Source organism: Pelophylax lessonae, assembly GCF_965119305.1.
Source record: "Pelophylax lessonae genome assembly, chromosome: 5".
NCBI classification, from domain to species: Eukaryota; Metazoa; Chordata; class Amphibia; order Anura; family Ranidae; genus Pelophylax; species Pelophylax lessonae.
The window spans coordinates 287,188,010-287,203,788 of NC_138772.1; the positions used below are offsets into that span (position 1 = coordinate 287,188,010).

General features: G+C 42.3%; 1 protein-coding gene across 2 annotated transcripts in view; it reads right to left on the reverse strand.

The window, feature by feature from the left end:
- Nucleotides 1-15,779, reverse strand: part of FBXL7 (F-box and leucine rich repeat protein 7) — a 312,920-nt gene that overhangs the window by 19,756 nt on the left and 277,385 nt on the right. For both annotated transcript variants that reach the window (XM_082258416.1, XM_082258415.1), the window contains one exon: nt 2,040-2,651. In XM_082258416.1, the coding sequence (XP_082114542.1) occupies nt 2,040-2,651 (612 nt within the window). The remainder of the gene's footprint in view (nt 1-2,039; nt 2,652-15,779) is intronic.

The window sequence follows — 15,779 nt, forward strand, 5'->3', positions numbered from 1 at the left end:
CATTTTTCAATAGGTGGATGTAGCTTTTATTGTCACACATGTATAGTAAACAAATTATGTGGCTATAACAATGTTTGTGTGATATTGTTTTGATTTATTTCTGTTTATTTTGCCAGTAGTATCACCATGAATTTTCCTGAAGAAGCTTGAATAGGCAAAACATGTTGAATAACATGCGTAATGATTGACATTATATGTACATTATGCTTTTAATCAAAATTTTTGGAATTAAATAAAACTTGGTAATTTTATACTAAATATCTCTGTGTATTTATGTGTTCATGCACCTGAAAAGTCCCATGTTTTCCCCATTTATATACATATACAGGGCTCATAAGTTTAAGTCCTGAGCTACTAGTCAGGCCTTAAGAGTTACTCACCACCAGTTGTCCCACCCAACCCCTATCCTGCCCTGCCCCTAATCCCCTCCTAAACATGCCCTTGTAAATTGTCTTATGAAATGACACTGGTAAATGTTTTGTGCAGAATTAAGTTAGAAAAATAAATATTAAAAACTACAATTTTAAACATTTTACCATGAAGCATATTTCATTGATCTGAATGTAATAAATAAAATAAGGGTAAAATATGATTGCCTATTATAAGCACTGTATACATCATTACTGTCTTGTTAAGTAAATATTTTAATGCTATATTAAATATAGCATTAAAAATATTAGAATGATACTTTCACTGATTTAGGATGCAGAGAGACTTACAGCGGAGAACAGCACTGGACAGGGGAGCAGGAGCTGTCAAAGTTGACTTTTCCTATTAACAAGCTGGTGATTGGTTGCTAGGCAGTCTAAGCAACCAATCACCAGCTTGGTAATGGGAAGAGTAAACTTTGGCAGCTTCCGCCCCCACCTCATCTAGTTCTTTGCCGACTCCTGCTGTATGCCAGGCCCTGCTAAAAGAATGACAGGGGGTGGAGGCTGGGAGGGGGATCGGATCCCATTCAACCCGCCTGCTAGTGCGACCCCCCCCCCCCCGCTGTGGCTCCACACTCACCCACAGCTTATTTCCACTCACCTAATGTGAGCAGGGTTTTGGGATTTTGAGGGTTGTGTATATATATATATATATATATATATATATATATATACTGTATATATCTGTAGATATATATATATATATATATATATATATATATATATATATATATGTATAGATAGATAGATAGATAGATAGATAGATAGATAGATAGATAGATAGATAGATAGATAGATAGATAGATAGATAGATAGATAGATAGATAGATAGATAGATAGATAGATAGATAGATAGATACTGTATATATATATATATATTTTTTTTTAATTACATACATGCATTTAATGCTAGCTAATTTCTGTAAAATCCATATACAGTGGAACCTTGGTTTACGAGTACCTCTGTTTACGAGCGTTTTGAAAGACGAGCAACATTTTTTTAAAAAAACTGTCTTGATATACGAGCAGTTTTATACTCTAAAAGCATGCCATCTCCTCTGTAAATGCACTCTCTCACATACCATTATGTGTCCCAGCGCTTGTACACTGTATAAACATGCCGATTTATATTGTTTTAGAGTGTCCCTGCACTTACTGTATGTATATGTCTCCTCGTTTCTCTGCCTCTCTCTCACCTCGTCTCCCTGCTCTACCCGGCGGGAGGGGCCGATCACTCCTTCTGACGTCATCTGAGGAGGAGGGGAGGAGGAAGCAGAGGGCTGCAGTGTTGTGAGTGAACAGCCAGACAAGCACTAATAAAGAATAATCGGCATCTGTTATGTAGTACAGCACGAATACAGGGACACATAATGTTTAACAAAGGAGATGGCATACTTATACTGTACAGTAATGTACTACTTTATATATAACAGCATATCTTTATATTACTATAAATGCTTGTGGAACGAATCATCTGAGTTTCAATGCTTTCCTATGGGAAAACTTGCTTTGATATACGAGTGTTTTGGATTACAAGCAAGCTGCTGGAACTAATTATACTCGTAAACCAAGGTTCCACTGTAATTATAAATCAAAAATTATCTTTACCTGACACATCCAGATGCTCTAGGTTTGGGCATAATGATACCACATCAAATACTGCCTCATTTGAGATATTGTAACAATTAGACACTTCCAGTCTCCTCAGCTCTGGGCAGCACTGGGCGATGGTGTATAGCCCTCGATCCGTGAGCCGCCTGCAGCCACTAACAATTACTGTCTCCAACATGAGACAGACGTTGGGTGTATCTTGACAAAGTCTACGGGTCAGTACCTTTAAGGCCCTGTCCACACTTAATGTTTCACCAGTTAGTCTTATAGTCCTCCAAAGTCGAGGGTCCCAGGCTAAATTATACCAGCGTCGGCAGACTTGGGCACAACGGCATAACTGGTTTGTGGGTAGGTATGAAAATATTTGTATAATGCATTGATCTGGCATTCGGTCGATGTTTGCATGGTCCTTTTGGTGTTTTGAGGCCAGACGTATCAGTGGGTGAGTAAGACGTGTAGGTGGTGGGGAATGTACTATAGCCACAGTCTCTCCTGTGATGGATGATGATGATGTTGATGATCCTCTTCCATTCTGAAAGCTGTGTAAGTTTTGTGGGCATATTAATGCAGGACTAGGTGTGCTGAGTGTTCGCATACTCAAGTCGGAATCTGAAAGAGAGAGAGATATAAAATATATAATCAGACTTGGGGTTGTAACTGATTTACCTTACAGGGGCACCTGCACAAAGTGGTCACAAACAATGCCATGCTGAGCTATCAAAAAGGAGAAACTGCAAGTGATTTCAAATACAAAACAATTCACAGATAATAAATACATTTTATGGGCAAAAATGGGCATAAAAATATAAATGTAACTTTACCAGTGTGGCCACAGATCATTTTAATATCAAAATTACAATGTAGTGGGATCACACTACATTTTTAGTTAATAAAATAATTGTTTATTTAGAGATGTTTCTTTTTTAATTGATGTTTCAGCACCAATTTTGTATCTCCACATTTATAAAAAAAAAAAAAAAAAACTGTACTGCAATATTTATTTATGATGAATCCTTACAAAGTGGGACTAAAGCCCCGTACACACACGCAGATCGTCGTCATACAAACGTCGGCGGACGAAAGATCTGCCGATTGTACGCGTGTTAGTATGGTGCCTCCGACAGATGTCTGCACACAATCCGCGGACAAGAGTCTTTCTTGCAAACATGAAAATTTTTGTCTGCAGACACCAGAACGGACGATTGTTCGCCTGTCAGTACAGAAATCAGCCGACAGACCGCAGATTTGCAAGACTGGGCATGCTCAGAAAATAAAAAACACAGGGAAAGTTAACCATTACATGACATCACTTCTGCAGTCAGCTGAAGTCTGCGGACAAAATTCTTGTGCTGTCCTTGTGCTGTCTTTGCACTTTTCAACAGACACCGACATCCCGGGGAGAAAAGACGAACATTTGTATGACGACGATCTGCGTGTGTGTACGGGGCTTAAAGCAAGATTTCTTAATAAAACCCTTGTATCAGAGGTGTAGGTCCCATTGGAAGATCTGTTTCCTCAATACTTTAAAGCCCCGTACACACGTACGGATCGTCGTCATACAAACGTTCGTCTTTTCTCCCTGGGATGTCGGTGTCTGTTGAAAAGTGCAAAGACAGCACAAGGACAGCACAAGAATTTTGTCCGCAGACTTCAGCTGACTGCAGAAGTGATGTCATGTAATGGTTAACTTTCCCTGTGTTTTTTATTTTCTGAGCATGCCCAGTCTTGCAAATCTGCGGTCTGTCGGCTGATTTCTGTACTGACAGGCGAACAATCGTCCGTTCTGGTGTCCGCAGACAAAAATTTTCATGTTTGCAAGAAAGACTCTTGTCCGCGGATTGTGCGCAGACAGCTGTCGGAGGCACCATACTAACACGCGTACAATCGGCAGATCTTTCGTCCGCCGACGTTTGTATGACGACGATCCGTACGTGTGTACGGGGCTTAAAAGTACTAGTAGGTTGTAATCCTGCTTGCTGGTGTAAGATTTCTTCCATGACACTCGGAATTAATAATATATTTCAGAGTGAAGATTATGAGTTTACTATGGATAGGTTAGACTGGAATGATGACAAAGCTATACATGAATATAAATCTGAGTACGTTGTCAGCAGACTGTAACCTCAGTCTTCAGTACATATTCATTTACCATAAAACAAGAAAATAAACAACATTTTTTTCCCCTAAATCATTAAACAAGTCTTTAACAATCCCCAACAGTGTCTCTCTTGTCAAACTGTCAGTGATTGGGTAAATATCTGAGCAAGCTGTTTTATGATCTTTGTGACAGCTACTGACATTAACCTGGAGAATTTCTTCATGGGCATAGCAGGAGAGATAACATAAGGATCATATGTATAAATGTAGCTAAGCCTCGAGAGCTATCATCTCACTTACTGTCCAATAATTCTCTGTGTCAAAATCAGCTCCTGGGTGGCCTGTCTCCAGTTTAGAGGTTTCTGGATTACTACTCAAGTCAGGCACATCTGTACACATTCACTGTTCATTAACTTGACGCAGCAACTACAGTTCAACCCATCAATCAATCCAAGATTGTACTCTGGGGAAAATGCACAATTCTTAATTGAAATGATTTAGGTTGCATTTGTTGTCCTATGCACATATATAGTTAAATAGTATGTAAAATTTAATTTTAAGCAATGAGTAATAGCTAACATAAACTTTTAATGCTATCCAGTAAACACAGAATGCTTACTCAATTTACCTTAATTTGAGATGTTTGTAATGTGCAGTATAAGCACGTATACTCTAAACAGTATAAATAGGTGGGAACGGAAGTGTTGGTCCTTAATATTGAGCTGGGTAACTTTGTCTCTTACTCTGATTTTTGCAACACCACTTACTTTAAAACTTTTAAAACAGATTTATCGGTGGCTGTGACAAAATTCTTGTGCTGGCATTTATTTAAAGTACAGTATGAAGGGTGTTCTAGGATAACCAGCAGGTGTGTTCCATGATCACCAGATTGCAGAGAAAAAGGAGATGTGTGGATTGGCGCACTACAACAATGCCTTGGTAAAAAAATTGAACTGCTCAGCAGGCATTACATGCTCCTGGTTTAAGACTTAATGCACATGGATGGTGTGAGGCATTAAAACTGCTGGGCATAACATTTTTTATCTGTGCTCAAGAGATGTGGTTGGGTTGTTTAGCCAGAAATACTAGTGAATGGCTGTACACGGCTGTACTTTTGTAAACACTGATGCTTTTTTGCATCACCGCTTACATGCACACGAGAGTACAATGTATTTTTTGATGCCCAAATGTCTGCATCAAGGAAATGCATTGTGGGTACATATCTTGGTTTACAAGAGTACAAAATCATTTGATGATTCATTCATATGGAAGGTTGTACGCAGCATCTTCGGCTGCCTGGGAGCAGGAACATGCTTGGATTTTTATGCTCAGCATTTTTTTTTACTTTCAAATATTTTATTTTGAATACAACAAAAGCAATACAAACTGTCAAATGCAGCGACTAGTAATCAACAATGAAACAAGAGATCGATCTGAACAATGTATAATAACAATGAAGTACACAGAGGAGCATTCACTGGCCAACTAAGAACGACGACCAAAGAAAAGGCCCATTATGTGTGCTAATAAACCGGAACCAGTGATGGAGAGACTTCCCCAGATCCCCCCGGGAGCCAATCGGAATCTTGTGGGGAGGAGAGGTGAACATAAAGCAATTCGGTGAGGGAACCCCTGGCCCCAAGCACCCAGGAGGGTTGCGACACATTTGGGGACCAGGCCTTTCACCAAGACATAACAGGGCTCTCAGCAGAAGAAACCCTTAGCAGGTACGGAGGCAGGCGCAATGGGAAAAAGGCTCCACAAGGAGGAGTGGGGGAAGCCCCAATCCAAAAAGCAATAAATAAAAGGGGAAAAAAAAATACAAAAAATCAGACGAAATGAGTAGAAAGATCGGGGTAAGAGAGACAGCAGTAGGGAAGAAGGGATGAGTAAGCAGGACGAGGATGAAGGAAGGGAGGGAGAGTCACCGGGGGTACAGTAGGTGTGGTAGGTAAGTCAGGGAAGTCTACAAGGTTATATGCAGGTATTGAGCCCATGGATCCCAAACAGCTTCAAACTTAGCTAATCGGTCCTGGAAGATCGCCACCATTTTTTCCTGGGCCATGATCCAAGAGATCTTCAGTTTAGCAGCAGTAAGGGAAACCGAAGGTTGTTTCCAGGACTTAGCCAACGTGAGCTTCGCGCCCAGGAGCATAAAAAACAATAGGGTGGACAAGCTCTTAGGATACGTCCGTGGGAAGTCATGGAGGAAGGTGACATGAGGTGTTTGGGGGACCTGTAGGTTCGTGACTTAACGAAGCAGGTGGAAAAATTTATTCCAAAAGGAACGGATTCTAGGGCATGTCCACCAAATGTGAATGAAGGACCCCTGGAGTTCACAACCCCTGAAACACAAGGGTGATGTGCCAGGGAACATAAGTGCCAGACGGGTCGGTACCAAATACCACCGAGTCAAAATTTTAACGTTTGCCTCAATGAGAGTCGTGTTAATGACGCCTTTGAAGGATCTATGAAACATACGGTGCCATTCATCTAGCGAGTAAGCTGTCTGTAAATCACTTTCCCATTTGAGGGCATAAGCTGGCTTATCTAAGGGATCCATCAGGGCTGCGTATATGGTTGATATGCCCCCCCTCGGCTCCGATGATTCAGAACACCACCGCTCATAGGATGTCAATCTTGGAGGTACCTGTTTGTCTGACCACATTGCATGCAGAAAATGGGAAATTTGAAAAAACCGGAACCTTTCGGAAGCCGGCATCTCAAGTTTGTTAATGCAATGGGAGAGGGAGAGTGGGCCGGAGGGCGATAGGAAATGTCCTATGCGGTACAGACCTTTGTTTGTCCACCAGTGAAAAGCTTTGACGTCATGCCCGGGCAAGAATTGGGGATGATGGAATAAATGAGTTAACGGCCTCATGGGTGAGACCAGACTAGGGAGTCGATAGAGCTGTCTACATAGGCTGATAGAGTGCGATAGGGTGGGTGCCAAGATCGCAGGTTGGAGCTTAGGTGGGCACCAAGCGACATAGTCCAGTGTGTAAGTAGGGATAGCCTGCCTCTCAATGTGAACCCAGTCGGGTTTCGGACCGCGGGTATAGATCACAGAAAACTGGGCAAGCTGAGCTGCCTGATAATATTTCCACAGATTGGGCAAGGCCAATCCGCCTTGTTTCCATTGTCGGAACAGTACCGAGCGCGAGCATCGGTAACCCTTCTTGCCCCAAACAAATTTCACTACACTGGATTGTAAGGCGTTCATATGGCTTTTACGAAGAGGGATGGGCAGGGAACGAAAGAAATAGAGCAGCCTCGGTAGCAGGGTCATTTTGACCGAGTTTATCCTGCCCAGCCAGGAGAGGTTGTGAAAATCCCAGCATGACATGTCAGCCTACAACTTTCTGAACAAGGGGGGGTAATTAGTCTGGTACAAAGTGGTGATGGATCGGGTAAGGTGCACTCCCAAGTAGGGGAGCGAGGCATGACACCAGAGAAAAGGAAAGGAAGGTTTTAGAGCCTCGAGAGTAGGTATGGGGACCGTGATGTTGAGAGCCATGGATTTGGAGAAATTCACGGTGAGGCCAGAGGCCAGGGAGAATGACTGGAGCAAGCGCATAACGGAGGGGAGTGAAATAACAGGGGATGTCAGGAAGAGTAGGACATCATCTGCAAAAAGAGCGCATTTGTGCTTCGTCGGACCACAGCAAACGCCATGAATGTCCGGGTGGTGGCGGATCGCAATCGCCAGGGATTCTATGGCAATCGCAAATATAAGGGGTGATAGGGGCATCCCTGTCGCGTGCCCCTCCTAATGGGGATAGAAGCAGAGTAGTGTCCCAGCAACCGAACCTGGGCAGAGGGTAGCGAATAGAGGGCTCGCAAGATATTGAGGAATTTTGTGCCAAAACCCCACCTCTGGAGGGTCTCAAAGAGTTAAGGCCAAGAGAGGGAGTCAAACGCCTTATGTAAGTCGAGAGAAAGGAGTAAAGTATCTTGGTGAGGGCCACCATCCCATCTGGAGTTGGTCAAAGAAATAAGGTCTACAGCTCTCCTAATTTGGTCGGATCCCTGTCTCCCAGGGATAAAACCCGATTGGTCTTTGTGGACATATGTACTGATGAAGCTGGATAGCCTGTTAGCGAGGACCTTCGTCAATATTTTAAGGTCCACGTTAATGAGAGAGATGGGTCTGTAGTTGCTAACATCACTGTGGTCCTTGCCCGGTTTGGGGATGACCGAAATGTACGCTGAATTTAAGACCCTCTCAATAGGCTCCCCCTTTCGCAGCTCGTTGTAGAATCTACAGAGGTGAGGTGCTAAAGTAAGCCCGAAAGTCTTATAATAGAGTGAGGAGAATCCATCGGGCCCAGGGGTGGACCCCGTCTTCAAGTGCTTAATTAGGAACAGGACTTCCGAATCGGAAATAGGGTCCTCCAAAATATCCCTATGCTCTCGACTGAGACAAGGGAGTGAAAGCCCATCTAGGAAGGGCTGCGTTTCCCGGGAGGGGGATGGGGATTGGAAATCGTATAGTTTTGAATAAAAGGAATGAAAGGATTCCAAAGCCTGCTGGGGATTTTGGGAGAGTGTGCCCCGAGACGTTCTAATTTTGGGAATGCTCAGCATTTTTTATGCCTCTCAATACTCATGTGCATAAGGCTTAAAGTTGGCCATATACCGTTAGTTTTTTTCATTCATCCACACAAACTAGCTGGAAGGAGGAATTCCCACTGCCAGAACATTGTATTCTGACAGCTGCACCAGCAGCTGTCACAATACACTGATGGCGGCTGCAGCCACTGATGGATAAAATGTTTTCCAACATGTTCCTGAAAGTTTGAACAACTTCTGTCAAACTGGGATAGCCACACACTGATAGAAATGTGGCTGGTCCCTTAAACCTTAAGCTTATATTTCAGTTTTAATTGCAGTATACCTCTAATTTTTCAGTGGAATACAGGTAAGAAAGATAAGAAAGAAAAAAGAATATTAAAATCTTAGGGACAAAGGTTTTTTCACAAAAAAATAATAAACACATTATGTAATTGTGTAGGCTTTGGAGATATAAGAGAAATTTAGAATTTTTATTTTTGGAACAGTGCTCTAGAAATAATGTTCTGCAAATGCTTTATCATGAAGTAAAATGTATCTTGACCCCTCGACTTTTTTTTTTTTTTTTTTTGGATAGTGTAAAGAAGAATTGGAATTTATTTTTAGTGGCATACAGGTAAGAAAGATAAAATAATAATAAAATCTTAGGGACAAAAGTTAAAAAAAAAATAATAATAAACACATTATGTAATTGTGTAGGCTTTGGAGATATAAGAGCAATTTTGAATTTTTATTTTTGGAACAGTGCTCTAGAAATAATGTTCTGCAAATGCTTTATCATGTAGTAAAATGTATTTTGACCCCCTAGACTTTTTTTGGATAGTGTAAGGAAGAATTAGAATTTATTACAGAACTTAATTTTTTTGCTTGGGAAATTCATTGATGCATTCCCATTATTTGCCCTGGTGGCCATTGTCACAGGGACAAAAAGTAATGGGAAGTCAAAAATTTTAAGTTTGCCACTGGAAAAGCTGGGCAGATGAACGCCTGCAATAGGCTCAGCTGTCCAAGGAGTTTCCTCTCACGTTGGAAAGATTTTTGCCCACTTCCTGAGACATGAAATGGAGGGACATTTCCTCGAAGGGAAACAGCAAATAAAGAATTAAAAAAACATGGATTTTATTACTTCTGTACTCTAACTAAAACTTACCAAATAAATATGACCAAAAACCATTACAGTTTAGCTTTAATGTTGGCAGGCTGATGGTGGGTAAATGGATATTGCTTTGCATAGATGTATAATTTTTTAACAAATAGATTCCTCTCTCCACACAGTCAAGGTGGACAGAGGAATCCTCCCCTCTTAAACACTGCATTCTGACAAGAGAAACTTTCCGCTGTTTATTGGCTGCAACCACTGGCTGAGCAAAAGTATACCAACAGTCCTGTTCGGGAGGAGTTAATTATTAGATCAACTCTTCTTATAAGGCAAAGGCTATACCATACATGGATTGAAATTTGGCTGGGTTCTTGCTGAATTTTGATCCATGTATGGCCACTTTTAGACTATAAGCTCCTTTAGGGCGGGTCTGATGTGGAAACAATTGTGATGATTCTTTATGAAGCGATATGAATGAATAATTAAGACAAGTAAAAAGGTAATAAAGCATATAGTTCTATCATATATATATATATATATATATATACAGTGATGGCCAGGATGCAGTCCATATAATGTATGCCCAAAATCAATCCATACATAGTGGCACTCTATGGGAATTGGCAACAGAGATAAAAGCAATCGAGAGAATCAAAAGTGTACTTTATTCAAGACAACCCAAATAATTTACATTTTTGAATGTTATCTCCATTACCAAGCATATATACATATACACACACACACACACACACACACACACACACAAACAGTGCTACAATTTCCTTTTAGTTTTCTAAAGCAGCAAAATAAAGAAAAGTGAACAAGCTGAATACATACCAGCATTTTGCTATTTACTAGATCCAGTAAAGCTAAAGAGAGTGCAAAGAAGGTGTGTGCAAGATGGGGGCGGGGCTTAAGTCATAATGGTTTGAGTTTCTCTAAGCTTCAGTCCTGTAAGTTTAGCCCAATAATTTGTAAATGATGCTAAAGCTAGCCCCAGACATATGGTATACAGATGGAGTGGGGGTTTTATTATGCGATATGTAGGAATTACGTTGAAAATCCATACCATGGTGAGACAGATTTCTTAGTTGAACTGTAAGAAACTAAAGAGCAAAAACAACACTGCTGTTCATGGCAACAAATTCAATCTATTCTCTACTTAAAGCGGAGTTCTGGCCTCAAATACCTTTCTTAACTAAAAATACCCCTATAATACTAATCCATCGCCCTTTACAGAACCGCTATTCTCATATTCACAAGGTGTACAGTATTGGATTTTAGTCCAAATCTTACTTTTAAAAACGCTGTCTGGGCGCGGCCATCTTAGACGTGGGCATCTGAGGCCGCAGTGTAATCTGCTGTGTCCTTCTTCCTTATTCCAGGGAGTGTTCTGGGAGTTCTTCCTGATTCCAGCCTCCTGGGAGTGATGACAAACAGCTCCCAGGATGCAATGCAAAGGCGGAAGTGATGTCAGTGGCCGTGGCCACAGAGGGGGAAAAAGGAGGAAGTACAATCAGAAATGCCCTGAAAATAAGGTACGGGACCCCCGAAAATTTTTTTAAAATGCCCAATTGTTGATCAGCATAGCGAGCACTCCAGGAATCACTAAAGTTGCAAAATAGGCCGGAACTCTGCTTTAAAGTAAATTTAAACCTTGAATGCATGCCATTTACTTGCTAAAACAGAGTTTTCTAAATAATTGCTATTTTCTCCAAAGTAAAAGCCTCTTTTAATTGTTTTCAATTTTGATGCATCCCAGTACTGCTAATCTCCTTGCAGTCACTTCATGTCTAAATGCAAGCACCCTAGGAAAGGATGCCTGATCAGTGCATGAACAAGGACCTCCACGGCAAGATAACCAGGTAGGATTTTAATGAAAACTTCTGATTTAAAATATTACCATGTTAAAGCATTTTAGTGATTGGGTTTCCATATATTTTAATGATCTGCTAAAACAGTTTAATGGGGCAATTATGGAAAGTAGAGATGGATGAACGTATGGATGTTCCCAATGCAGAAACTACAAGTCCATGTGAAATTTCCACTGCAAAAGAACAAGGTCATTTAAAAGGAACACTACTGAATGACTATAAAATCCAGCATCCCAGAAGCCAGTTAGGGTAAAGTCTGCATGTTATGACTTGATTGATTTACTAGTACATAAATGTTGGAAACCACGGTTTTCCATAAAATTACGGAGCCAGACAAATAGATTGTCAACAGCAGACACCCTGTAAATAGTGCATCAAAATAATCACAGGGAAAATAAAAATGTAACAAACAGCATTAACAATGCTGGAACAAAATACAATTTGTATTTTTAGAAATTCCTGTTACAAATCACGACAATAAAATTCTTGTTTTATTGCATTCGGTGGTTTTCATTTTAAAATAACTATCTCGCTCTAATGAAGCAACGAATGTAAAAATATAACTGTTTTTTTTTTTTTGGCCATTATATTTAGTAGTAATGAAGCAGTAATGAGTCTACCATCACCATCCAATGTATTTTAAAAGTGTGTTTTGGATTAAATGGAATTCTCAGCCTGCTTCAGCCCTCTGATTATAATTGATCTCTCTGTACTGGGGACCAAGAGATGTAGCTTTAAGCTGGCCATAGATGGATCATTTTTTTTTTTTTTGTTCAGCCAAAAATGAATGGATTCCTCCATCCATGCAATCAAGGTGGATACATCTTCCCCACTGGGACATTCCATTCTGACAGTGGGCACTCTTCACTAATACACTGATCAGCAGATGCACCCGCTGATCGCAAAAACATTTTCAATCAAGACCATTTGACAGAAGTTGATCTGTCAAGTGGGAATGGCCACACATGGATCAAAATGTGTCCAGTCCTTGCTGAACTGGCAGAATTTCCATCCATCAATGGCCAGCTTTATATTTCATCTGTAATGTCATCTTCTTTTAAAATGTATTACTCCACCAAGACCATATACTGTTGTTTTTGGAACCATTGTGTCTGAAAAGTTGGATTCCAGCCTGTTGACTTATACTCAGGGGCGTACCTAGAGCATTTGGCACCCGGGGCGGATCCTATATCTGGCACCCCCGCAGGCGACGAACTGCCCATTGTCGTGTCACGTGTAAAATGTATGAAGACCCCCTTTTACATTACACAGCCCCCGTTCCCCTGGACCCCTTTGCATTACACAGCCCCCGTACCCCTGGACACCTTTACAATACACAGCCCCCGTACCAATGGACCCCTTTACATTATACAGCCCCCATACCCCTGGACCCCTTTACATTACACAGCTCCCTTACTCCTGGACCCCTTTACATTACACAGCCCCCTTAACCCTGGACCCCTTTACATTACACAGCCCCCTTACCCCTGGACCCCTTTACATTACACAGCCCCCGTACCCCTGGACCCTTTTACATTACACAGCCCCCACCCCCCATGGAACCCTTTACATTACACAGCCCCCCAATAGAACCCATTACATTACACAGCCCCATCCCCCATACAACCCTTTACATTACACAGCCCCCCCCCCAATATAACCCCTTTACAATACAAAGCCCCCCCTCCAAAGAACCCCTTTACAATACAACCCCCGCCCCCCTACCTTTTTAGGAGGAGAGCGGAGGAGGAGGAACTGTTTAAAGCAGAGGATGTGAGAGAGACTCACTGTCACTCCCGAGCCCTGAATACACAGCGGTCGCCGCCTCGGCGGGAACTGCAGAAGTTACTGTGCTAGTCAATGAGCAGGTGATTGGTTGATAGGTGGTCCTAGCAACCAATCGCCTTCTCATTAACTAGCACAGTTAACTCCGGCAGCGCCCGCCGAGCGATGTGTATTCTGGGCTCGGGAGTGACAGTGAGTCTCTCTCACATACTGTGCTTTCAACAGTTCCTCCTCCTCCGCGGCGGAAGCAGTCTGGCGGCCGGCCCTGGGTGTCACCCTGGTCTTCCCTGACGCCCCCCCCCCCCCCTATTGGTACGCCACTGCTTATACTGTACTTGGATGAATATTATGTGGAAGGTTTGGCTGGGTGGCTTCTGCACAGAAGCACACAAAGAATTCCTTTGGTGAGCTCTGGTCCAGGAAAAACTTTTTTGTATTTAGTTTGGGGAAATGGGGAGAGGTTTAGAATCACTGTCAGATTTTTACTACTCTGTTAGAGAGATTTCTCTAGTGCATACAGTGGCGCACTCTACTGAAGGTGGAAGCCTAGAGCTTGCGGCTGTAGGAAGGACAATAATTCCGCCTATGTTTACACCTGCAGGACTTATACAACGGACAGGGGCTCTCACTGCTGGGACAGAACCAGAGCGACTAGCAATAAATCGGGCTTGCATTATGCCCATGTATTCTTTGACATTAACACCTCAGCATTAATGTAATACTGTGTACACAGCTCTATGGCTGCTAGGGCTGCTACTCTCTGAACTAAGATGGTGGTGCCCAGCAGTGATCTGCAGCCTACTTTCTGAGTACCAAAAATATACTGAATGCAAATTGTTGCTTGTCATGAAGGCGATGGCAACACATTTTTTTAATGTTTTTGTTTAGCATTTCCAAAATGGAGCTGGATGGTACTTAAAGGGTAAAAATGGATGAATCTGCCCAGGTTCAATTCACCAAGGGTTCTGTGAATCCTATCCTATTTGAAATTTGGCCAACCTGTGCTTGGTGGTCCCACTGAAGTCTATGGAGGGGCAAATTCTGGTATTAAATTCTGGCCATTTGCAGGGCTAATAGGCAAACTACTATACAAAAAAGGCACAGGAACCTAGAAACTGCCATGAGGACATGTATTATTGTAGAACAACATTTTAAACAAAATCATACAGCTGGAAGAGGGTCTATTAATGTGACTTTAAAGGAGAAGTACAGCCAAAGCTCTTTTTGTTATACTTCTCCTGTGGATAACAGGAGTGCACTTTGATCTGCACTCCTGTGACCCATTTTCAGCAGATAGCGGGCATAAGCCCACTGTCGGCTGATATCACAGAGCCAGCCCAGACTTGGGCAAGATCGCAACAATGAAGTCGGAATCTGCTCACATGCCTGGACTGTCACCCAGCTCAGTGAGCTGCCGAGAGCCTGAGCCGGTTGCTTCTGCCCCCTCCACAGCCCAGCACTCCAGTAAATATGGGGGGGGGGAGAGCAGAGAGCTGCTGACTGACAGTAACTAGCTCTCTGCTCAGGGAGCTGTGAGAACCAAGCGATTGGTGGTGTTCGATTACCTGGTTCTCAGTCTTAGAGGCGCTGGCGGACAGATGCAGCATCCACCTAGGTAGGTATGATTATGGAAAAAAAACATACATTTCTTTTAGGGACGCCATTCAAAGCACAAAAATCCTGAAATGAGAAGTTCACCTTTGGAACATGTAACATGTTCTGGAACAGGTGCATCCGAGCTACTACCTCCTGTGCAATGCCTGGTGAGCTTCAAGAACACAGCACTTAGCCTGTGAGGTCTCTGTAAACCTTCATGTAATACATGCAAAAAAGCCATGATTATGGCCTGATGGACGGAACGGGTTTAGCCTTTTTATTTGACTGTTGTTCATATGCTACAATAAAACTATGTTTTAGCCGACTTCCATGGCACCAGCCTTTCTCCTTTTTTGCATGTTACATGTTCTACCTGTATTTATTTATATTACCATGATCCAGCTCATTTCCCCTCTTACCCTGATCCCTCCCTCCCTGTGACAGCAGGCAGATGTTCTTCTCCTTGCTCCTGCTGTCACTCTCTGAAAACAGTGCTGCTGTGTGGGCGGAACCCCACTCATAAGTACCGTTTCAATGGGCTGTGGGGGCACTGATGAGCGCTCTCATAGTCCATTGACATGTTCTCCAGCTTTCAAACAGAAAACCCGTACACTGGTATAGGCCAAAATCCTATCGGACGTGTGCAGAAGCCCAGGTTAACTTATGTACAGCAGCAACACTCCAATCTTGGATGTAGTTTGCCAGTGAACCGGA